Here is a 25,739-nt window from a genome sequence, read left to right on the forward strand (position 1 = left end):
GAAGGTCCTGTTTCCATTCTGTATCTCTGAAAAAAAGGGCACAGGCCGTTTGGCCCATCTGGTCTTTTCTAGATTGCGAATAGGGTGATGTGAGAAGAATCTGATTAGTCTTCATTCCCCCTCCTTGTTACACCTGCAACTTATCTCCTCTTATCTCCTCCTCATTCTTCTCCCGTGGCGCCACGAGGCAGTCGAGGCTCCCAACCCCTTGAAGCCCCCACCGGGCGATGTAAAGTCCCAGGGCCGAGCCACGCAGGGCGATGAGAGTCCTGAGCCCCCACCGGGCGATGTAAAGTGCCGCGGCCGAGCCACGCAGGGCGATGAGAGTCCTGAGCCCCCACCGGGCGATGTAAAGTGCTGCAGCCAGGCCACGCAGGGCGATGAAGGGCCTGCGGGCGGGTCGATCGTACCTCGCGCTTCGGGGCGGTCGAAGCTGCTACGGCTGGAGCTCCCAAAAGCCGGTCGCCAGCCAGGGACCTGCGAACTCCCGATGTTGCGGTCTGCAGGGCCCACGGCCGAAGCCTCCGAGATGGTAAGTCCAGGCCCTGCGACCGGAGTCTTCGAGGTCGATCCCAGCTGGAGGCCGCCAACTCCACGATGTTAGGCCGTAGCGCGAACGGAGATACGACACGGTAAAGGTCGCATCTCCGTTGAGGAGGAGATTGAAAAAAAGGTTTCCCCCAACCCCCCCACCACCCCCCCACATACACAGAATTAAAAATAAAACAAAACGTACATTTAAGAACGACAATGACAAAAAAACACAAAAAAAAACGGAGAGACTGCCGGTGAGCCGCAGCTGCAGTAATACTCCAATACTCCACATTAAACTGCATCTGCCATGCATCCGCCCACTCACACAACCTGTCCAAGTCACCCTGCAACCTCATAGCATCTTCCTCACAGTTCACACTACCCCCAGCTTTGTATCATCTGAAAATTTGCTAATGGTACTTTTAATCCCTTCATCCAAGTCATTAATGTATATTGTAAATAGCTGCGGTCCCAGCACCGAGCCTTGCGGTACCCCACTAGTCACTGCCTGCCATTCTGAAAGGGACCCATTTATCCCGGAGAACTGTCAATCCCGCACGCACCAAGGATCAGACTATGACTTCTCGTTGATGAGACTCGCCTCTCGTTCGACAAAAACAAGCAAAGCCAGAAATTGGAAAAATAAATGCAGAGGGAGACATTGAAGGTCAGAGGTCAAGGAGGGGGATAAGCCAAGTGGAGACATCAAGGGCAAAGATCACAAAGAGATAATCAATGCAGGCAATAATTCTGCAGACAAATAATTAAATTTGGCTTAAGGAAAATACACAGGAGAACCTGCAAGTTTATTAAATGCATCAAAAGGGTTATTAGTAACTTCTTGCAGAGCCAATTATTATCTAATATATGGTGTACATATTTACCTTTCCAACGATAAGTAACTAGGTTATTTAAGAAACTATCGTTATCTTGTGTTTCTCAAAGGTCTGTTCTTATTTCAATGAACAAATGTTTGATGAAGGGAACCTCTTTCCTGATTAGCTGATCGTTGATCCATTTTACGTTAGACTTGGAGACAACATTTATAGTTTGTTTATGGATTTTGGCATAAACCTCTTAATAGGGTCTAAAACCATTCACAATAACAAGTCATTTAAAGTATGTTATTATCTCAGAAATTACATTTTATTGTAAGAAACTGGTCTTTTGTGTTTTATCTCAAAATAGACAGGGCTTGGAACTAAAGCTTGTGAAATTTTATTTTCTCCCTCCATTTTTCATTCATTTTTCTCCACCCTTTATTTTTCAGAGTAGTCAAGATTTGAAGATCAATTTATTGTCACATGTACCAATTAAGGTACAGTGAAATTTGAGTTACAATACTGCCAATACTAAGTGAAAGGCAACAAGACACACAGCCACATAAAATAAAATTTAACATTAACATCCACCACAGCGGATTCCACATTCCTCACTGTGATGGAAGGTAATAAAGTTAAATCGTCTTCCTGCTTCTGAATTGTTCTTCATAGATCTAATGAAAAAATAAACACCTGCTTCCAACAACAGATTATTAATACTGTGTTTCTTTCCAACAAACCTTGTGTTTCGGGAAGCACAGTGACACAGCTGCTGCCTCACAGCATCAGAGACCTGGGTTCGATCCTGACCTCGGGTGTTGCATGTGTGGAGTTTGCAAATTCTCCCCTGTAACCGCGTGGGTTTCCTCCCACATCCCAAAGATGTGCAGGTTTGTAGGTTAGTTGCCCCTGGTGTGTAGGGAGTGGATGTGAAAGTGGGATGACATGGAACCAGTGCGAATGGGCAATCATTGGTCGGTGGGATCGCGATGGGCTGAAGGTCCTGTTTCCATTCTGTATCTCTGAAAAAAAGGGCACAGGCCGTTTGGCCCATCTGGTCTTTTCTAGATTGCGAATAGGGTGATGTGAGAAGAATCTGATTAGTCTTCATTCCCCCTCCTTGTTACACCTGCAACTTATTCTGACAGATGCTCTTTCAACTCCCCTTTGATTCTTTTTGCCATGAGGTAATTTACAGCAGCCAATTCATTTACCAACACATCTATCGATTATAGGAGGGAAAAAAACAGACCACATGGTCACTAAAAAAATGTAAATTCCATATCTTTCACATTCACCTCAAATCAATTCAAACTCAAATTTGGTAATAAATGTAGTTTTATTCCAATTGGTGTGAAATTATTTAGTTTTGCTAATATGTGGAAATTTGCAACACTTTGAGTAACTGGGCAGATTTATAGAGCATTGGGCCTTGGAGAGGAAGCAAAGTAGGAACTTTCCCAGGGATTTCAGTTGTGTTCAGTTGTGCAGAGGGACTGCATAAGTAAATATCATTCTCCTAAGACCCGAGACTGAAGGAAAAAAATTCAAATCTTGGGTAAAGAACCAGATTTAAGGCTGGTAAAATATTTAGTGTAGGAAGGAACTGCAGATGCTGGTTTACACTGAAGATAAGGCAGAAAATGCTGGAGTACACTCAGAGGGTCAGACAGCATCTCTGGAGAAAAGGAATAGCTGACATTTCGGGTCGAAACCATTCTTCTGATAAAAATATTTTGTTCTCTGAACTGTGATGCACTGCCTGAAAATAGAGGAAGAAAATTCAGTCGCAAGTTTAAAAATTAATATTTGAATTGGAAATATGGTAGGGTTATGGGGAAAGAGTGGAATTAATTGGATATTTTTACAGTCATTCTAAGAGTGTATGACCATCCCTCTCCTGTATTAAAAACTGGTATGTTGGTTTAAACCAAAGATAGACACAAAAAGCTGGAGTAACTCAGCGGGACAGGCAGCATCTCTGGAGAGAAGGATTGGGTGACGTTTCGGGTCGAGACCCTTCTTCAGACTGGTATTGCAGAGTGGGTTTAGGATATTCTGTCCTCCCTAGTTGTCAATACCCGTGATAGTCCCAAATGTTTATTAAATATAAAGGGGCCTGCCTGCTCTTCAAAGTATTTGAAAATGATTGCACAGTGCTATTTTTGCCATGCCTTGAACAATATATATATATATGGGGTGGCACGGTGGCACAGCGGTAGAGTTGATGCCTTACAGCGAATGCAGCGCCATCAACCCGGGTTCGATCCCGAGTACGGGTGCTGTCTGTACGGAGTTTGTACGTTCTCCCCGTGACCTGCGTGGGTTTTCTCCGAGATCTTCGGTTTCCTCCCACACTCCAAAGACGTACAGGTTTGTAGGTTAATAGATTTGGTAAATGTAAAAATTGTCCCTGGTGTGTGGGATAGTGTTAATGTGCGGGGATCGCTGGGCGGCGCGGACCCGGTGGGCCGAAGGGCCTGTTTCCGCGCTGCATCTCCAAACTAATATGTAGCTCCCAATCAACATCAGAGTCACATGAACTGGCCACTATCACATGGCTGTTTGTGGGAGCTTGCATTCCAACAGCGATCACATAATAAAGCATTTAACTGGTTGTAAAAAATGCTTTGGGAAGTCCTTAAGTCATGGAAGAAGAGTATATAAATCAGGGTCTTCTTTTTCCTTTTACAACAGGGAACAACAATCACCATGACCGGCCAATGTTATTAACTCGAGTCACACAAATGAAAGTACTAATCAAATAAATCAGGTTCCTGCCCGGCGGGTCTAGGCAAAACCTTAATTGCCTGCTGCACACTAAAGGTTTGTAGAGTCAGACAGCGTGGAAACAGGCCCTTCGGCCCAACTTGTCCACACCGACCGACATGTCCCATCTACACTAGTCCCACTTGCCTGCGTTTGGCCCATACCCCTCTAAACCTGTCCCATCCATGTAACTGTCTAAATGTTTCTTAAACATTGTAATAGTACCTGCTTCAACTTCCTCCTCCGGTAGCTCGTTCCATATACCCACCACCCTTTGTGTGAAAATGTCACTCCTCAGGTTCCTATGAAATCTTTTCCCCCTCACCCTAAAAATATGTAAACTGGTTCTCGATTCTCCTATACTGGGCAAGAGACGCTGTGCATCTACCCGATCTATTCCTCTCATGATTCTGTACACCTCTACACGATTGGATTGAGAGCATTCTTTAGAATATGCAAAGACAAGGCAGGTACTATCGCAACATTCAAAAAAACATTTGAATATGAATAGGATAGGTTTAGAAGGATATGGGTCTAATGCGGGCAGGTGAGACTAGTGTAGATGGGGCATGTTGGCCAACGTGGGCGAGTTGGGCCGAAGGACCTATTTCCATGCTGTATTATACATTGCCATTGACTAAAACATAATGAACATAACAGTGAACCTTACAGTGCTGGAGATCTTGGTTCGATCCTGATCTCGGGTGCTGTCAGTGTGGAGTTTGCACATTCTCTACACAATCACGTTTCTTCCAGTATCCTCCCGCATCTCAAAAGGCGTGCGGGTTTGTAGGTTAATTGGCCTCTGTAAATTTGCCCCTGTTATGCAGTGAGTGAAAGTGAGATAACAACAAGTGTGAACGGGTGATCATGAGTGGGACAGCAGGGATTTGGTGGGCTGAAGGGCCTGTTGCCATGTCGATTTTCCGATCAATCAGACAGAAGGAAAAAAAAACAATTTTTACATGACTTTATTGCTTAAAATATACAAAATTATGACATTGGAAATGTTGCCATCAAATTTCCCAGGAATTTAAACTGAGTTTTATACATCAGCTTTAATAAAAAGTATCAAATAAATCAGGAAGTTATTTACAGATTAATTTGTGCAAACAGATCAAAGGTGTAATGCCTGAATGTCAAGATACTCTTCTGGCAACCAAAATACAATTGATAATTATTTACACTACATATAAGTTGGTGAAAGAGATTCTCATAACAATGTTTGTAAGAAGGAACTGCAGATGCTGGTTTAAATCGAAGACACAAAATGCTGGAGTAACTCAGCGGGACGGGCAGCATCTGTGGAGAGAAGGAATGAGTGACGTTTCGGGTCGAGACCCTTCTTCAGACTGATGTCAGGGGGGCGGTTTCGCCCCCTCCCCTGACACCAGTCTGAAGAAGGGTTTCGACCCGAAACGTCGCCCATTCCTTCTCTCCAGAGATGCTGCCTATCCGCTGAGTTACCCCAGCACTTTGTGTCTAATCTCATAGGAATGTTCTGGAAAACTCAGCCCTCTGCGCCCTCCCTGTGGGCCACTTGGTGAATGTGTGCGACCTGGTGTAGCTGTAATTAGAAAACTAATGCTGCCTTCCAGCCACACTCAGCTGTTTCTCTGCGCTGAAGTCGCTGGATTCAGGCGGAGAAATCGAACACATTAATTAATCCACCCCAACCACGCTGGGCAACTGCAGGGGTGAGGAGAGGGATGAACCCGGTGACTACCGTTACATTAATCTCTGCTGGGTTGCAGTTGTGTGCACACCTCAGGCGACGGCAGTACAAAGCCCAGGATAAATCGCCCAGCTGAGTACGGCGGCTTGAAAATGAGAGCTGCACCTGTGGGAAGAAAATGCTGACAGTGGCATTTCTACAAGTGGAAGAAAAGGCAGATCCTGCTCAGCTACCAAAAAAAGAGAGAGAGACAGAGAGAGAGAGAGAGAGAGAGAGAGAGAGAGAGAGAGAGAGAGAGAGAGAGAGAGAGAGAGAGAGACAGAGAAAGAGAAAGAGAGAGAGAAAGAGAGAGAGAGAGAGAGACAGAGAGAGAGACACAGAGAGAGAGAGAGAGAGAGAGAGAGAGAGAGAGAGAGAGAGAGAGAGAGAGAGAGAGAGAGAGAGAGAGAGAGAGAGAGAGAGAGAGAGACAGAGACAGAGAGAGAGAAAGAGAGAGAGAAAGAGAGAGAGAAAGAGAGAGAGAAAGAGAGAGAAAGAGAGAGAGAGAAAGAGAGAGAGAGAATGAAAAATAATAACAGTTTTGCACAAATCCTCAATCTTAGCGTGGAGAAACAGGAGCGTAGAATTCCAGAAAATGCTCGGCTTGTATTCCAGCCTATGTACAGGTTGTATGCAAGTTGGGAGTTGGTAATCTGGGGTGGACATGCACATCTGAATCCATATGCACGTCATTAATCATTCCATATGAGGAGCACAATTCCAGCTCCTTCTGTATTCAAGACGCCTGGTAACACTGCAATGCTGACTTTTCCCACTCAGTTGTACTGTGCCAACATTTACTTTGTAGTTACCAGCTTAGGTCAGCCACCCAGAGTGAGATTCACAAACCCCACGCCTCACTCATTACCGCCTTTAGCCCACACCTGAACAATGGCAAGCAAAAATAATTGCAGATAATAAACACCAAACAATAAACAGAGAAGCACTCCAAATATTCAAGTCCTAGAGATCAGAACTGATATGTATCAGAACGTCAGGAAGCTCAACATCTCTCCCTCCCTCCACAGATGCTGCCTGACCCCAGTATTTCCTTTTCACAAGATATAAAAAACTTGTTGAGAATCTCCCTGCATCACACTTGTATTTTAAACACCGGCATTTACTAACCGATCCCAGTTGCCTAGTGGAGCAGCTTCAGTTTAGTTTGGAGAGACAGCACGGAAACAGGCCCTTCGGCCCACCGGGTCTGTGTCGACCAGCGATCCCCACACATGAACACCATCATTCACACACCAGGGACAATTTTTACATTTACCAAGCCAATTTACCCACATACCTGTATAATTTTGGAAAGTTGAAGGAAACCAAAGATCTCGTAGAAAACCCAGGCAGGTCACGGGGAGAACGTACAAGCTCTGTACAGACAGCACCCGTAGTCAGGATCGAACCCGGGTCTCCGGCGCTGCAAGCGCTCCAAGGCAGCGACTCTACCGCTGCGCCACCGTGCCGTTAAGTCGCCAGCTGGTAGAGTTGTTTACTCAAAGCTCAAGTGACCCAGGTTCGATCCTGCCTGATGATGCTATGCGGAGTTTGTTCATTCCTCCTGTGACTGGTTGGGCTTCCCCCATTGCTCTGGTTTCCTCCCACATCTCCAAAACACGTGGTTGTAGGACAATTGGCCGATAATTTGCCTCTGGTATACATGGGTGTTAGAAAGGATGGGAATGTGGAGAATAGTGGAACAGGGAAAATTAGCGGAAAAATAGAATTGCTCGGAGGGCTGGCATAAACTTGATGGGCCGAATGCCTTCCTTCTACCCCACATGTCAATGTAAATGTAACCACTCTGGGTTTATCTCTGCAGATCAACAATGATCGCCTCAATGGGACAAGCACCTTCATGGGATATCTGAACACCGATGGGCTATTCCGGACCATGAACAAACCAGACATAACGGGCGGATCGTGAGATCTGGTGGGGCAGTCTCCAAGGAATCGTGAGATCTGGCTGGGGCAGTCTCCAAGGAACAAGTCTGCTATTTCTATCGACTTATTTCCAGTTTTGTACTGACACTCTTTAAAAAAAACTGGACGCGCATCTTTCGATGCGCTTGGCGGTCGATGGGGGAAATGGGAAGGGGCTCAGAATCAATTAGCATTTGAAATGGGGTTTCCCTGAGTCATATCGATTTCTCGCTCCTAAATTATTTTTCCTTCAGGAAAAGGCAAAGGTGGCAGCGGCTGTATTTTGTGGGTGAACCGCCTTCGGACAGGACCTCTACTCCGGTCGGTTCACACTTACAGCCCGAATCACTTTTTCATGAAGTTCTTCTCCAAAGCTGCCGGTGTCCGCTGGAAGGAATGAATGTTGCGTTTCATGCGGTCTTCCAGCGAAGATGTCGACGCACTTTGCAGCTTCATCTTTCTGGAAAAAAGCAAACAATGAAAAATTTAAAAAATTGTCAAACCAAAATCCTCCAATACATTTAGGCAAGATACAAATTGTAATAAAAAAATCTTTTCCTTCAGCAAATCCACAAAAACTTTGTGCAGCATAGATAGAACAGAGAACAGTAACAGGCCCTTTGGCCCACAATGTCTGCACCAAGTTAAATAATCTCAGTGGTTCAATTGTTTAATATTGTCACGTGTGCACAGCACAGTGAAATTCTTTTGAACAACCCACAAATACGCAGTGACAAACTCCATGCAGACAGCTTCTTCCAGCTTCGTACCATAGCTAAAATCAAACCATTTGACGACATTGAAAAAATCATCCATGCATTCATCTCCCCCCGCTTAGACGACTGCAACTCCCTATACACTGGGATCAGCCAATCATCCCTGTCCCGCCTGCAATTGGTCCAAAACGCCGCAGCCAGACTCCTGACGGGTACCCGTAAAAGGGACCACATCAACCCGATTCTGGCCTCTCTCCACTGGCTCCCAGTACAGTACAGAATCAACTTCAAGCTCCTCCTATTCACATACAAAGCCCTAAACGGGCTTGCCCCCCCCCCCCTATTAAAAATCTTCTAACCTACCACTCTAACTCCAGGTCCCTCAGGTCGGCCGACTTGGGGCTACTGACTATCCCGCGGTCTAGGCTTAAGCTCAGGGGTGACCGCGCTTTTGCGGTTGCAGCTCCTAGACTGTGGAACAGCATCCCTCTCCCCATCAGAACTGCCCCCTCCATCGACTCCTTTAAGTCCAGGCTCAAAACCTATTTCTACTCCCTAGCGTTTGAGGCCCTCTGAGGGGGCGCTGTGAACTGTTTATGTATGTGCTGTTATGTTTGTGTGCCATTGTATGTTCGTTCTTAGTACCTGAACTGATGTACAGCACTTTGGTCAACGTGGGTTGTTTTTAAATGTGCTGTACAAATAAAATTGACTTGACTTGACTTGAGGATGGGACCTGGGTCCACACTCTACTGCTGCACCAGAGGCTGACTTAAGCCAAGTGGACTCATCTGCTGTAATAAATCTGACACTCATTCGGATCCTGATGGTGAGTTCCTTTAAGATGCTGTCTGACCTGCTGAGTATTTCCGGTATTGTTACTGCTGCCTTCCTTGTTTGCTCTCTCTACTGGCCTCTGCTGGTGTGTATGCAGGTGGGAACTGGACAGGCATTATACTGGGTCAAAATCACACTGCTGGAGGAACTCAGCGGGTCAGGCCCCAATTTTCCTCCGGGGATGAATAACGTGTTATCGTATCGTATTGTATCGTATTATAGGAGGAAATGGTCGGATGACAATAGACAATAGACAATAGGTGCAGGAGTAGGCAATTCGGCCTTTCGAGCCAGCACCGCCATTCAATGTGATCATGGCTGATCATTCTCAATCAGTACCCCGTTCCTGCTTTCTCCCCATACCCCCTGACTCCGCTATCCTTAAGAGCTCTATCTAGCTCTCTCTTGAATGCATTCAGAGAATTGGCCTCCACTGCCCTCTGAGGCAGAGAATTCCACAGATTCACAACTCTCTGACTAAAAGGGTCGGGACCCTTCTTCAGACTAAAGTTTCCCTGAACACAGCTTTTTTCTGCATGTCAATTCCCAAAGTAACATTTGAATGGTTATCTAGTTTAGTTTCCCTTAGTTCAGAGATACAGCGCAGAAACAGGCCCATCGGCCCATCGGCCCACCGAGTGCGTGCCACCCAGCGATCACCGCACATTAATACTATCCTGCATGCTCGACGGACAGGTGACAATTTTACCGTAGCCAATTAGCCTTTGGAGTGTGGAAGGAAACCGCAGCTCCCAGAGAAAAGCCACGCTGCTCATTTTAAAAAAGATTTTTAGATTTAGAGATACAGCGTGGAAACAGGCCCTTCGGCCCAATGGGTCCGCGCCGCCCAGCGATCCCCGCACATTAACACTATCCTACACACACTAGGGACAATTTTTACATTTACCCAGTCAATTAACCTACATACCTGCACGTCTTTGGAGTGAGGGAGGAAACTGAAGATCTCGGAGAAAACCCACGCAGGTCACGGGGAGAACGCACAAACTCTTTACAGACGGCGCCCATAGTCAGGACCTGAGTCTCCATCGAACCTGAGTCTCCGGCGCTGCATTCGCTGTAAGGCAGCAACTCTACCGCTGCGCCACCGTGCCGTCATGGGGAGAACGTACAAGCTCCATACAGACAGGACCCGTAGTCAGGATGGAACCTGGGTCTCTGGCGCTGTAAGGTAGCAACTCTACCGCTGCGCCACCACCCCTGTAATTCCCGATCTAAATTGCATTATAACCAATTCGACTTGTGTGATACGAAGTATTCCCTAATTCACCAGTTATGTTACATCCAACCGGCATTATGAAAGTATAATACAAGAACCATCTGCAAAAGGCTTCCTAAAATCATAAGAAGATCGCGACGCTAACATGCACAATACTTAGCGATCGTCCCGACGTGAGGGCTCGGACATCGGACAGTCGGCAGCGGCGACTGCGGACGGTTCAACAGCCCCGACCGCGGGTGGACAAAGTGGAAGATGATTGAACTTTATTACCTTCCATCACAGTGAGGAATGTGGATTCCGCTGTGGTGGATGTCTATGTTAAATTTTATTTTATGTGCTTGTTGCTTTTTACTTAGTATTGCTATATGGCAACTCAGATTTCACTGTACCTTAATTGGCACATGTGACAATTAAATTGAATCTTGAATCTACTTACTGGATGAATTTTGCTTCCTTGGTATCTCTTTTCTCAAGCTCTTGCTCCATTTCTTCCTCTTCTTTGTACCTCTTGATGTTACACTCTCGGGTTTTATCTCTCCACTTCGCATTCTCCATCATCTCCAAGCGTCTACGTTCCAGCTCCTCTGCTGAAAGTTTGCTGCAGGAATCCAAACACATACATTAGAAGGATGAGGGGAGACCTCATTGAAACTTACCGAATAGTGAAAGGCCTGGATAGAGTGGATGTGGAGAGGATGTTTCCACTAGTGGGAGAGTCTAGAACCAGAGGTCACAGGCTCAGAATAAAATTACGTACCTTCAGAAAGGAGATGAAGATCAATTTCTTTAATCAGAGGATGGTGAATCTGTGGAATTCATTGCCACAGACGGCTGTGGCGGCTATCAATAGATATTTTTAAGGCAGTGGCTGATTATTACGGCTGTCAGGGGTTATGGGGAGAAGGCAGTAGATTGGTTTTCGAGAGGGAAAAACAGATGGGGCGTGATAAAATAGCGGATTAGACTTGACGGGCCGAATGGCCTAATTCTGCTCCTATAACTTATGAACCTGCATTTCATTGCTTGTAGGGGTATCTCGACCCGAAACGTCACCCATTCCTTCTCTCCAGGGATGCTGCCTGACCCGCTGAGTTACTCCAGCATTTCGTGTCTACCTTCAATTATATTTGCCGCTGCCTCGGTAGTCTGGCATTTCCTGTTAATTATTTTGATGACGTATTTCGATACGTCAACAGTTTTATATTTTTATTTTCCCCCTAACTTTTACACATGCCAACAAGATAGACAATAGACAATAGGTGCAGGAGGAGGCCATTTGGCCCTTCGAGCCAGCACCGCCATTCAATGTGATCATGGCTGATCATTCTCAATCAGTACCCCGTTCTTGCCTTCTCCCCATACCCCCTGACTCCGCTATCCTTAAGAGCTCTACCCAGCTCTCTCTTGAATGCATTCAGAGAATTGGCCTCCACTGCCTTCTGAGGCAGAGAATTCCACAGATTCACAACTCTCTGACTGAAAAAGTTTTTCCTCATCTCAGTTCTAAATGGCCTACCCCTTATTCTTAAACTGTGGCCCCTTGTTCTGGACAATAAAATGAAAAGCAATCGTTTATTTTAATTCCATTGTACCTTATGGCTTCAAACCTTAATATCTCCCCACCCCATTTCCATGGAGCGGGAGTGATAAATACCTGGACTGGCTGGAATGGGGCCTCCTTTGGTAGCCTTCTCTCTTTGGAGATAATTTCCATGCTTGGGTGTTTCCCGTGTCAGAGTACCTTCAAAAATAAGTTCTCGTTAGAACTGATCATTCTACAGCTCTTCCGACGTCTACTTGGCTGGGTATTTATTCACAAAATGCTGTAGTAACTCAGCAGGTCAGGCAGCATCTCAGGAGAGAAGGAATTGGTGACGTTTCGGGTCGACAATAGACAATAGGTGCAGGAGGAGGCCATTTGGCCCTTCGAGCCAGCACCGCCAAGGGTCTCGACCCGAAAAGTCACCCATTCCTTCTCTCCTGAGATGCTGCCTGACCTGCTGAGTTACTACAGCATTTTGTGAATAAATACCCACGATTTGCACCAGCATCTGCAGTTATTTTCTTACTCTACTTGGCTGGGAAGGTATTAGGAACACAAGCCATTGTAGGTCGGCGTGTGTGCTTGCCCCTGTAAGTGAGATTAACCAGGGTTCATACTCCATTCCAGGAACTCCAACATGAAAACCCAGCCCGCTGCTTCACTGCGGGGCTGAGGGAGTGCGACACTGTCCGAAACGCAGTCTTTCAGATGAAATATTAAACCGGGCAGGTACGAAGGGCTCGATTAAACAATTGTACGTTAGGTTTGGTTAGAGACACAGCGTGGCAACAGGCCCTTCGGCCTACCAAGTTCGCTAGTTCTGCCCTACGCACTAGGGACAATTTGCAGAGGCCAATTAAGATACAAACTTGCACATCTTTGGAGTGTGGGAGGAAACCGGAGCACTCAGAGAAAACCCACACGGTCACAGGGAAAAATGTACAAACTTCGCGCAGACAGCACCTGAAGTCAGGATCGAACCTGGGTCTCTCGTTTGAAAAAAAACATTTAACCGAAATTAGAGGGCAGCACAGTGGCTGCCTCACAGCGCCAGGGACCTGAGTTCCATCCTGGCCTCGGGTGCTGTCTGTGTGGAGTTTGCATGTTCCCCCTGTGACCTCGTGGGTTTCCACAGGTGCACCGGTTTTAGTCTGAGAGACACTGCGTTGGAACAAGCCTGCACGTCTTTGGAGCGTGGGAGGAAACCGGAGCACTTGGGAGGAAACCCACGCAGTCACGGGGGGAAGGTACAAAACTCCGCACAGACAGCACCTGCGATCAGGAGCCCGTGTCTCTGGCGCTGGGAGGCAGCAACTCGTCTGCTGCGCCACCGTGACAGTGGTTACCGTCAAGCCTGGCATTTGGGAGAAGAGCCTGGCAGCCACTGACGTGCGCTGCAGCACCTCAGCAGCTACAGGAGAGGAAGAATTAAACAAAGCAGGTGGGATAGATGATGTACTCACTGTGAATGCGCCTTCGTGTGCCTCGGAGGGGATCGAGATGATGATCTGGATCTTCGAGCCCGTGAATCCTCATGCTTGTTGCGTTTGTGAGACTGCTGCGTTGTTGATCGCGGGTGGCTCCCTGACCGTGACCTCGACCTGGGCCTGCTTTTGTGAGCCGCCTTACCGTGGTCGGGGGATGGGGAAACGGGTGGTTGTTTAATCCTGTGAGAATCTTTCATCTGGAGAGCACATGGGAAGATCACTGAAGGGCGGAAAGGAACATCCTCCCATTGAACACGCAAGGGCGAATCTGTGGAATTCATTGTCACAGGCGGCCGTGGAGGCCACATCAATGGGGATTTTTACAGGTGGTTGCGTAGTAATGTGGTCAAAGATTACGGGGAGAAGACAGGTGAATGGGGTTGAGAGGGAACGATAGATTGGCCATGATTGAACTCAATGGGCTGAATGGCCTAATTCTGTTGCTATGTCTGTGGACAAAGACGAAACTGCAGATTCCTAAAACTGAGTAAGGATAAAGTGCCATGCAATTGCAATAACCACTCCTGTGAAACATGCTAAGCAACTTCAGCAGGGGACATTTTATATGCTTAACATTATGAAAGATTAAGATAGTAACAAAAGGTGCCAATGGGTAAACAGTTGATATTCAGTGAGCACACATTTACAGTAATTCCAGAACTGACACACAATAATACCGAGAATGATAATCCGTACTCTGTATCTTTCCCTTTGCTCTACCTACTGTACTTGAGTTTGGCTTGATTGTACATATGCATAGTATTATCTGTTCTAATTGATTGCATGCGAAACAAAGTTTTTTCACTGTACCTCAGTACATGCGACAGTATTAAACTTAAACTTGCATCTATAACCCAAACCTTTGTGTAAGGAATGGCTACGATTTCAAACGTACTGCTAAAAGCAACAACAACTACGCCTCTGATAATTAGTTTGGCGATTAATACTTTAATCTGCTGTTGATACATTTAATATGACAACCAACACAACTACCGTGTGTTATTAAAGAGCTTGAGTTACGTACAAATGCGCAGTTAGAGTCAAGAGTGATCATTAAATTTTAAGTTATGGATACATTCACTTAAAACCTGCCATAATGACACACCTGGTAGCTACAAATTGTTGTGAGTACTCTTCGATGAGAGACTTGGAAGCTTTTCATTTTGTGAGCAATTACTTGGATTTGCAACACACTTAAAGAGAAAAATCCAGGCATTTGAGAAACAGCAAAGATACACGAAGACAAACCTTTAAACCGTAACCAGGGATTTTCTTCTGGACTGACGTGGGTGAATGACTTGTACTCTTTTCACGCCGTCTGCAATAGTTAAAAAATATATGTTGATTCTGTTCCGGAGTAAAGAAATACAAACTTATTGTTACAGTTTCAAATAAAACGGAACTTTAAAGAAAAATTAACATCCTTTCAAGTTTCTCTCTCTCTCTCTATATCCCAGGTCATTACATATCCTACAGCAAGCTTTCTCTGGCTTGGTTAGAAACATGACATGCAGCAATGTCGGCAGTGAAACCTCTCACACGTGACCATTCATCCCACACGGACTGCATCGTAAATATTGACCGGAGTGCAAATAACACCTGGAGCTACAACAACAACAACAAAATCTCCTCTTCATCACCAACGTTCCCTCTTCCTCGCCCGACTTTGATTTGTTTTGAACCTTTTCATGCTTCTAGTTGCCGTCCCCCCTGACTCTCACTCTGAAGAACGGTTCCGACCCGAAACGTTCACCTATTCTTTTTCTCCAGAGATGTTTCCTGCCCTGCTGAGTTACTCCAGCATTTTGTGTCCATCTTCGGTGTAAACCAGCACCTACAGTTCCTTTCTGCAGCTTCTGATATGAAAATCAGGTGAACAGATCTTGAAATCACCATATTTATTCACAAAATGCTGGAGTAACTCAGCAGGTCAGGCAGCATCTCGGGAGAGAAGGAATGGGTGACGTTTCGGGTCAATCCTGAGATGCTGCCTGACCTGCTGAGTTACTCCAGCATTTTGTGAATAAATACCTTTGACTTGTACCAGCATCTGCAGTTACTTTCTTATACTACTTATTGAAATCACCACAGGTCTCGGTCCGAAACGTCAACCGTTCCTTCTCTCCAGAGATGCTTCCTGTCCCACTGAGTTACTCCAGCATTTTGTGTCCGTCTTCTGTGGGGATTTCAAAATCGGTTCACCTGATTTCTATATCAGAAGCCTAATTAGATACTGGACTTTTACGCTTCCAATCCAGTGTCCTTTTATAAATTTGAAAATAAGACATTACTTGACAATCACGGGGCTTCGGCCAATATATTCTCTCAGATAATGTGCTGTACCTGCATGATCTAATACCTGTCAGGGAATAACCAATGAGGACAAAGTTTTTAATGGAATTTTTTTAACCCTGACATTCGATGTCTGCAAAGAAAACTTGGGACTTCTACAGCATATTGCTTGGGCCCAGGGAGTGCCAAAAAAGTATAGCTAATGAAGTATTTACAAAATGCAGTCACTGTTGTAATGTAGGAAATGTAGCAGTCAATTTTCTCCCAGCAAAACTCCCACGAAACAGTGCTTCAACAGTGTCTCGATAATCGGTCTTCACTCATTTATCCTGCTGACTGAGGACAGTTATTGGACATCACACACAACAGAGCGAGAGTGACAAGAGATTTCAGATGCAGGAAGCCTGAGGAAAAACAAAATGCTGGAGTAACTCAGAGGGTCAGACAGCATTTGTGGAAGGAAATGGACAGACTAGAGTGAACGGGTGATTGATGGTCGGCGTGGACTCGGTGGATCAATCAATCAAACTAAAGACTTGTATTTATGAAGCACCTTTCAGGCCTAATGAAATATTTGTCAATCAGCCAATTAATCTGTTCTCTGATTACTGACCCTTCTGCCACTGGGAATGATCCGTCTATAGTTATGCTGTAGGACATTTAATTTTTTATTTTAATTTTAAACGCTTCTGTCAAATCTTATTTCCTTTGAGGTTTGACTAACTTTTCTGTCTTCAAACATAACTGAATAACTGAAGTTGACTTATTGGCTTAAAGGTATGGTTCTCACTCGGGAGAAATGTGTAATTCTAATGTTTAGGGTGTCCTGAGTTCAAATCCCTGGTCAGACATTTATTGAATAGGGGTGGCACAGTGGCAGAGTTGCAGTCTCACAGCGCCAGAGACCCGGGTTTGATCCTGACTACGGGTGCTGTCTGTGCGGAGTTTGTACGTTCTCCCCGTGACCGCATAGGTTTTCTCCGGATGTTCCAGTTACCTCCCCCCCCCCCCCCCAAAGCCGTGATGGTTTTTTGGTTAAATGTAATAAAAAGGAACTGCAGATGCTGGTCCCGACCTGAAATGTCACCTAATCCACTTTCTCCAGAGATGCTGCCTGACTCACTAAGTTACTCCAGCATTTCGAGTTTAGAGTCAGGGTTGCAGGTAAATTGGCCCTGGTGTGTAGGGTGTGAATGTAGGAGAATATAGAACTAGAGTGAATGGGTTATTAATGGTTGGCGAACACTCCCTGGGGCGAAGAGCCTGCTTCCACGCTGTATCTCTAAACATGGCGGCACGGTGGCGCAGCGGTAGAGTTGCTGCCTTACAGCGAATGCAGCGCCGGAGACTCAGGGTCGATCCTGACTACGGGCGCTGTACTGTACGGAGTTTGTACGTTCTCCCCGTGACCTGCGTGGGTTTTCTCCGAGATCTTCCGTTTCACCCCACACTCCAAAGACGTACAGGTATGTAGGTTAATTGGCTGGGCAAATGTAAAAATTGTCCCTAGTGTGTGTAGGATAGTGTTACTGTGCGGGGATCGCTGGGCGGCGCGGACCCGGTGGGCCGAAGGGCCTGTTTCTGCGCTGTATCTCTAAATCTGAAAATCTAAACCATATCCCTCATCCCAATGTAAAGCCTTGTTCTTTTCCACAGTGTGATAGCCAGGATTGGGCACAATACTGCAGGCGATGCCGACCTTATCAGCTAATATACTGTACTTTGCCTTATGCTGCCCATTGTCACTGGAACTGGAGTGCCGATGTTTCTTGTGTTTCTTCTTCTTGTCTTTCTTTTTCTTCTTTTCTGTTTTATCCAGGTTCTTTTTTAGCTTTTGAAAGAAAGAGAGTTGCACGCTTATTTCTGTTTGTACAATATACATATATATATATATATATATATATTTTAAATCATGCATCTGACTCTGCACCATCTGGTCTCTGTGGATCCCATTAAATAAGAACCCAAATAAATTTGGAGTAAACCTTTACTCCACAAAGTAAAACTACATCGGCAAAGATTTTTTAGATTTAACCAACAAACCCGCATTGTCTTTGGGACCCGGCAGAAACCCGCACGGACACGGTGAGAGCGTGCAAACTTCACACAGACAGTTCCCGAGTTCAGGATCAAGTCAGAGTCTCTGGCCCCGTGAGGCAGCAGCTCCACCAGCTAGAGACGAAGGCCAACTCACCATTTCTCTGATCATCTTCATTTTCATGGGATTAGTTAAAGTCTCTCTCTTCTTCGCTTCCTCACGCTTCCTGCAAGCACCAATTTAACAATAAAAATCAATACCGTAAACGTCTTCCGTTACTGTCAACATAAGGAGGACGAGGTATTTTAATAATCACATTGGGCGCGGCAGGTGTTGTCTGGCCTTGTATTCACCCAGCATTTTGAGGCTGATAGGAAAACACTTTCGCCACCTATGAACTATGGATGGGATGCCTTCCAGATCCCTTCCCTGTAAGTTCATAAGTGATAGGAGCGGAATTATGCCACTCGGCCCTTCAAGTCTACTCCACCATTCAATCATGGCTGATCTATCTCGCCCTCCTAACCCCATTCTCCTGCCTTCTCCCCATAACCCGACACCCGTACAAACACAATGCATTATGCTAACACAAGTTGCTGTCATGGTGGGCAGAACAATAGATATCATCAATCTATGAAAGGCAACAGAACTTCATCAATACAATGGATCAGTGGATGATTTCCTTAAATCCCTTTGCTAAAGAAGTTAAACGTGATAATAATCATATTGTTGGAGCAAGGAGCAGTATACGGCTAGCGTAACACAGATCAAGCAGAAAGATTCCAGAATCTTCTGGCTCCATCTCTCTCCCAGCAAGCTAACTTCTGGTACGTGACTTAGATAAGGTAGATAGTCAGAACCTTTTTGCCCCAAGGTGGAAACGTCAAACACTGCAGGGCATAGTTACAAGGTGAGAGTGGGGAAGTCTAAAGGAAATGTGTAGGACAAGTTTTGTTTTACACAGGGAGTGGTGGATGCCTGGAACGCCTTGCCAAGAGTGGCGGTGAAGGCAGATACGATAATGACGTTTAAGAGGCTTTTAGATATGCACATGGAAGTGCAAGGAATAGTTATATGGATCACGTGCAGGCAGATTAGATCAGTTTAACAGCATTGTGTTCAGCACAAACACTGCAGGCCGAAGGGCCCATTCCTGCGCTGTACTGTTCCATGTTCTTACTCTTGAGTATCAGTTGCTGAAAGTCAGCAGGTTTTCCCACCTGATTGTAAACAGTGGATCCTCCCGGATTTTGGAAGCCATGTCCAAGGCAGAGTTAGCCCCTGTGGCTGTGAAAATGGAGCCGGGAAGCAGCCCAGTGTCTGAAGAAGGACCAGACTCCTCGTCCACCATCTTGTCGGTGGCGTACTTGTCGATGGGTCTGCCCAGCAAGTAGTCCTCCTTGTTCACCATGGAGCAGGGGCCTTGGTACATCCAGTCGAGACGGTCCGATTTCTTTCTGCAGACAAAAATCCGACCTTACATTACACCTTTACAGTGCGAAGACCTCTAGGAAGTTAGACAGAGAGGGGGCAACTGTATCATACAATCAAAATAAACTCAATCTATACTTTCACACAGAGAAGACCGCTAGGAACTTATATACACCACAGGTGCCATTGCATCATACGATCAAAATAAACGTCTGAAGAAGGGTCTCGACCCGAAACGTCGCCCATTCCCTCCCTCCAGAGATGCTGCCTGTCCCGCTGTTACTCCAACATTTTGTGTCTATCTTCGATGTACGAACAAGCAGCCAATCCAGATTATGTCATGAACGAATATTTAAAAAATGAATTTAAAATAAAACAGGGACATTTACTCAATATAGTATATGTAGATAAATGCGATAGTGAAACAACCATCAAATTAGATCCCACTCAGCTCCTGTCTCACTTTCCAGAACAAGGGGCCACAGTTTAAGAATAAGGGGTAGGCCATTTAGAGCGGAGATGAGGAAAAACTTTTTCAGTCAGAGAGTTGTAAATCTGTGGAATTCTCTGCCTCAGAAGGCAGTGGAGGCCAATTCTCTGAATGCATTCAAGAGAGAGCTAGATAGAGCTCTTAAGGATAATGGAGTCAGGGGGTATGGGGAGAAGGCAGGAACGGGGCACTGATTGAGAATGATCTGCCATGATCACATTGAATGGTGGTGCTGGCTCGAAGGGCCGAATGGCCTACTCCTGCACCTATTGTCTATTGTCTATTTTCCAGTATCTGCAACTTTCTTTTCCTTTCTCAACAGGCACAAAAATCTCGATTAGCCTTTAGTTTTTGCATTTTAGGCATCTTCTCAGAAACCCTTCATGATAAGCCAGGACACAAGATTTGCCAAAGGTCTAAATATTTTTTCAGTCTTTCGGAACTACAGATTAATTATTGATAATACAATTTAGAGTGGAGGAAAGAAAGAACAGCAAACTCTCTCCATAAAAGATGCGTAACTTACCCAGCCAAAGATTATGAGTGGAGCGTAGCTATTAATAAATAGAGCTTAAAAATATCAAACTAATTTATAACGATGCGGTCACAAAGCTCGATTGATGGGGTATTTATCCATTCACCCACAATCAAGATGGCTTATAGTGCTGTCGAAACTTGTGGCTTAAATTTAAAGATTACTGTCAAGAGATTTATGGAAGATAGATACAAAGTGCTGGATTAACTCAGCGGGTCAAGCAGCATCTCTGGAGAAAAAAAGATGGGTGGTGTTTCCGGTTGGAACCCATCTTCAGACTGCTGAGTCCGAGCAAGGGTTCCGATCCAAAACATCACCCATCCTCTCACTCCAGAGATGCTGCCTGACCTGCCAAGTTACTGCAGCATTTTGTGTCTATCTTCGTTGTTAAACAGCGTCTGCAGATTATTCCCACACTATAGATACAGGGAGGCGCGAAAGGAAATCGACTTCACTCGTCAGGATCTAGAACATTCTAGAACATAATCTGAAACTGAGATTAAAAATCGTGTTTTATAAATAAATTTAAAATACTGTAAGATAGCCGTTTATTGAAAAGGGAGTTTGAGGGTAAAGCAAAATAGGCGATATTGTGCACAGATCTTCTTTCACAGGCCCGATAACGTTTCTAATTTCTACGGCTGCAGATGCTGGTTTACACTGAAGATAGACACCAAATGCTGGAGTAACTCAGCGGGACAGGCAGCATCTCTGGAGAATAGAAACAGGTGACGATTCGGGGTTGATAACCTTCTTCAGACATGCTTCTAGTTTTCCTCTCCCCTGACCCTCAATCTGAAGAGGGTCTCGGCCCAAAATGTCACCTATTCCTTTTTATCCAGAGATGCTGCCTGACCTGCTGAGTTACACCAGCATTTGTGTTTATCATCACTGCTTCTCGCTTTCCTCGCGACCTCCATTTTGCAGTCAGGAAGCAAACGGCCAGGGCGCCGGTGACTCACTTCATGGCGCCGCTATCCTCCGCCAACCGCTGCATCTCTTCCCGCGCTCGCTCCTCGCGGAGCTCCCGCTGAAGCTCCTCAATCTTTTTCTTTTCCGCTTCATGTTTCTGCTCCGCCTTCCACACCCGTTCAACATTTTTCAAGGTCTGTGGGTGCCAGCTCTTCTTTAGATTCTGCAAGTGACAGACGAAGGAGAGTTCACTTTGAAATACGTCATATCATTCAGAAGAAAAAGATCAACAAGGGTAAGTGTGCAAGAACTTAGAGAGTTGCGGACGCAGCCCAGACCATCACGCAAACCAACCTCCCTTCCACTGACACCATCTACACTTTTTAGATCTTTTTTTTTTTAGATTTAGAGATACAGCGCGGAAACAGGCCCTTCGGCCCACCGAGTCCGTGCCGCCCAGCGATCCCCGCACATTAACATTATCCTACACACACTAGGGACAATTTTTACATTTACCCAGTCAATTAACCTATATACTTGTACGTCTTTGGAGTGTGGGAGGAAACCGAAGATCTCGGAAAAAACCCACGCAGGTCACGGGGAGAACATACAAACTCCGTACAGACGGCGCCTGTAGACAGGATCGAACCCGAGTCTCCGGCGCTGCATTCGTTGTAAGGCAGCAACTCTACCGCTGCGCCACCGTGCCGCCACTTTGCGCTGCCTCGGCAAGGCCAGCAGCATAACCAAGGACCAGTCTACCCCAGTCACTCCCTCTACTCCCCTCTCCCATCAGGCAAGAGGCACAGAAGTGCGGAAACGCACACCTCCAGATTCAGGGACAGTTTCTTCCCAGCTGTTCTCAGGCAACCGAACCATCCTATCACCAACTAGAGTGCAGTCCTGACCTAACATCTACCTCACTGGAAACCCTCGAACTATCTTTAATCGGACTTTATATTGCACTAAATGACATTCCCTTATCCTGTAGCTATACACCAACTTGGCTTGATTGTAATCATGCATGGTCTTTGTGCTGACTGGATATCATGCAATAAAAAAACTTTTCACTGTACCTCAGCACAGGTTGACAATAATAAACTAAACTATACATTCTGCTGAAAAGAATGTTAGCGTTTCAAACAAAATTATTTGGGAAAAGCAGGAAAGCTTTCCTGCGCTCTCGTTAGGGCCATTATATCTTCCCAAATGTAGACACAAAATGCTGGAGTAACTCAGCGGGACAGGCAGCATCTCTGGAGAAAAGGAATGGGTGACGTTTCGTGTCGAGACCCCTTCTTCAGATTAATGTCAGGGGAGTGGGCGAGACAGAGATAGTATGTAGTCGGAGACTGTAAGACTGGGAAATGGGAAGGGATAGAGACAGAAGGAAAGCAAGGACTATTTGAAGTTAGAGAAGTCAATGTTCATACCGCTGGGATATGAGGTCAGGGCAGAAAGGTCAGATTGGAATGTGAGGGGGAGTTAAAGTGCTGAGCAGCCGGGAGATCAGGTAGGTTGAGGCGGACCGAGCGGAGCTGTCCAGCGAAACGATCGCCGAGCCTGTGCTTGGTCTCGTCGATGTACAGAAGTTGTCACCTGGAATAGCGGATACAGTAGATGAGGTTGGAGGAGGTGCAGGTGAACCTCTGCCTCACCTGAAAAGACTGTCGGGGTCCTCCGATGGAGTCGAGGGGGGAGGTTAAGAAACAGGTGTTGCATCTCCTGCAGTTGCAGGGGAAAGTACCTGGGGAGGGGGTGGTTTGGGTGGGAAGGGACGAGTTGGCCAGGGAGTTGTGGAGGGAACAGTCTCTGCTGAAAGCAGAAAGGGGACGAGATGGGAAGATGTGGCCAGTAGTGGGATCCCGTTGGAGGTGGGGAAAGTGTTGGAGGATTATATGCTGTATACGATGGCTTCCCAAAGTGCTGCCCAAAAAACTGTGTGTTTTATGTATTTTGTGTTTTTATGACTGTTGGCAGATCAATTTCCCTCCTGGGATAAATAAAGTTCTATCGTATCGAATGCAATTCTCCTGTTATGACCTATAACATGCGTTTTATAAAAGTTTTGTAAATGTAATATCCGTACATTTACTTTTTATCTTTCCAACAATGCAAGATAAAAGTGGCAATCCCTGTACTGTGTAGGAAGGAACTGCAGATGCTGGTTAACACCAAAGATAGGCACAAGACGATTGAGCAACTCAGCGGGACAGGCAGCATCTCTGGAGACAAGGAATGGGTGATGTTTCGGGTCGAGACCCTTCTTCAGATTGGGAGTAAGGGGAGAGGGAAACTAAAGATATGGAAGGGTACAAAGAGCATGTAAGGTGTGAAAAGGACAGATCAAAGCAGACGTTGATCAAGGAAATGGACAATAGTTCAATGTTGACTGAAGGGAAGCTGACAACGAGGCATACAAACAGAAAAATTAATCAGGAGGACAGTGAAACTAATTGGAGGGCTAGGGTGGGGACGGGGCAGAGAGGGAACGCAAGGGTCTGTACTGTGCTTGAAAACAACCCATAACACTTTGATACAAAAGAGGAGAGTAGGAGTGGAGTTAATGCTTGACATTAGTCTTCAGTGTGTGTCTGGCTGTGCTTTATCAAACGTCTGCGTAACCTCCAAAGTCCTTGAGCGACCCGAACCGTCACCTATCCATGTTCTCCAGAGATGCTGCCTGACCCGCTGAGATACTCCAGCGCTCTGTGTCTATCCTTACTGATAAACACGATTGGAAAAACTCTCAACGAAAATAATCAGCTCCCATCCCCTCACAGGTGACAGCTCATGACAGCACTTGGTGACTTTGACATCACACAGCTGGCACAACAGGACACAACTGCTCCCCTCCCCCTGCCCGCCATCTCCCCTCTCCCCCTCCATTCCTTCCTTCCTCCTCTCCTCCCCCTCTATCCTTCCCCTCCACTTGCCTCCTCTCCACTCCTTCCCTCCTCCTCCCCCTCTACTCTCCTCTCCCCCTCCTTCCCTCCTCCCCCCTCTGCTCCTCTTCTCTCCCCTCTACTCTTCCTCCTCCACTCCCTTCCACTTCCCTCCCCCTTCTCCTCTCCCACTCTCCCCCCCTCTCCCCTTCCTCCTCTACCCCTCCACTCCACCTCTACCCCTCCACTCCTCCCCCCCTCTCCCCTTCCTCCTCTACCCCTCCACTCCACCTCTACCCCTCCACTCCTCTCCCACTCTCCCCTTCCTCCTCTCCCTCTCCACTCCTTCCCTCCTCCTCCACTCCCCTCTACCCCTCCTCCTCTCCCCCTCTCCTCTGATAATTTTTCCCCCTCCGCCTCCATCCACCCCTCACGTAGTAGCCCTCCCCCTCTCCCTTTAACCTCTACTCCTCCATCCACCCCACAACATCCACTGGGCCTCAATGCCCTCCCGCTCCCCGGGCCTGCTGTGTCCGACACTCACTCACCAGATCCCCGCCGCCCATCGCTGCCCCCGGCCCAGCGTCAGCGTCAGCGTCACCGCCAGCCGCCGCTGCTGCCCCCTGCGGCCGGAGGTCCAGCTACCGCCCGGAGGACCAGCTCCCGCTACCGCCCCCTGCAGCCGGAGGTCCAGCTCCCGCCCGAAGGACCAGCTCCCGCTACCGCCCCCTGCGGCCGGAGGTCCAGCACCCGCTATCGCCCCTGCGGCCGGAGGACCAGCTCCCGCTGCTGCCCCTTACGGCCGGAGGACCAGCTACTGCCCCCTGCGGCCGGAGGACCAGCTCCCGCTGCTGCCCCCTGCGGCCGGATGATCAGCTCCCGCTGCTGCCCCCTGCTGCCGGAGGACCAGCTCCTGCATTCAATCATGCCTGATCTATCTCTCCCTCCTAAGTACACTCACCTGCCTTCTCCCCATAACCCCTGACACCCATACTAATCAAGGGAATGGAGGGATATGCATCACGTGCAGGCAGAGGAGATTAGTTTAACGTGGCATCATAAAAAGACACAGTCACGTCAACTTTGCTGCCAGCTTACATCTTGTGGGTATTGGTTATTGATTTTTTATTGTTACGTGTACTGAGGTACAGTGAAAAACAGAACAGGTACAGGCCCTTCAGTTCACCCCGGTTTAAAGGAGATGCGCGGGGTAACACAGAGTTTTTTACACAGAGAGTGGTGGGGGCCTGGGACACGTTGCCAGAGCTGGTGGTGAAGTCAGATACGATTGTGGCATTAAATAGACAATAGACAATAAGTGCAGGAGTAGGCCATTCGGCCCTTTGAGCCAGCACCGCCATTCAATGTGATCATGGCTGATCATTCCCAATCAGTACCCCGTTCCTGCCTTCTCCCCATACTCCCTGACTCCGCTATCATTAAGAGCTCTATCTAGCTCTCTCTTGAATGCATTCAGAGAATTGGCCTCCACTGCCTTCTGAGGCAGAGAATTCCACAGATTTACAACTCTGACTGAAAAAGTTTTTCCTCGTCTCCGTTCTAAATGGC

General features: G+C 46.6%; 1 protein-coding gene across 2 annotated transcripts; it reads right to left on the reverse strand.

Moving 5' to 3' along the window:
* Window positions 1–5,509: 5,509 nt before the first annotated feature.
* Window positions 5,510–24,790, reverse strand: cwc25 (CWC25 spliceosome associated protein). Of its 2 annotated transcripts, XM_078424539.1 has the most exons (10): window positions 24,719–24,790; window positions 21,336–21,508; window positions 19,138–19,374; window positions 18,074–18,143; window positions 17,601–17,710; window positions 14,836–14,905; window positions 13,564–13,784; window positions 12,212–12,298; window positions 10,994–11,155; window positions 5,510–8,224 (listed from the first exon to the last, which is right to left on the reverse strand). In XM_078424539.1, exons 1-10 carry the CDS (start codon window positions 24,734–24,736, stop codon window positions 8,110–8,112), a joined length of 1,263 nt encoding a protein of 420 aa, XP_078280665.1. In that variant the 5' UTR covers window positions 24,737–24,790; the 3' UTR covers window positions 5,510–8,109. The 2 variants fall into 2 exon arrangements, with proteins under 2 accessions (XP_078280665.1, XP_078280666.1); XM_078424540.1 differs by lacking the exon at window positions 12,212–12,298.
* Between the last annotated feature and the right edge of the window lie 949 nt (window positions 24,791–25,739).

Source organism: Rhinoraja longicauda, chromosome 29 (genome assembly GCF_053455715.1).
Source record: "Rhinoraja longicauda isolate Sanriku21f chromosome 29, sRhiLon1.1, whole genome shotgun sequence".
NCBI classification, from domain to species: Eukaryota; Metazoa; Chordata; class Chondrichthyes; order Rajiformes; family Arhynchobatidae; genus Rhinoraja; species Rhinoraja longicauda.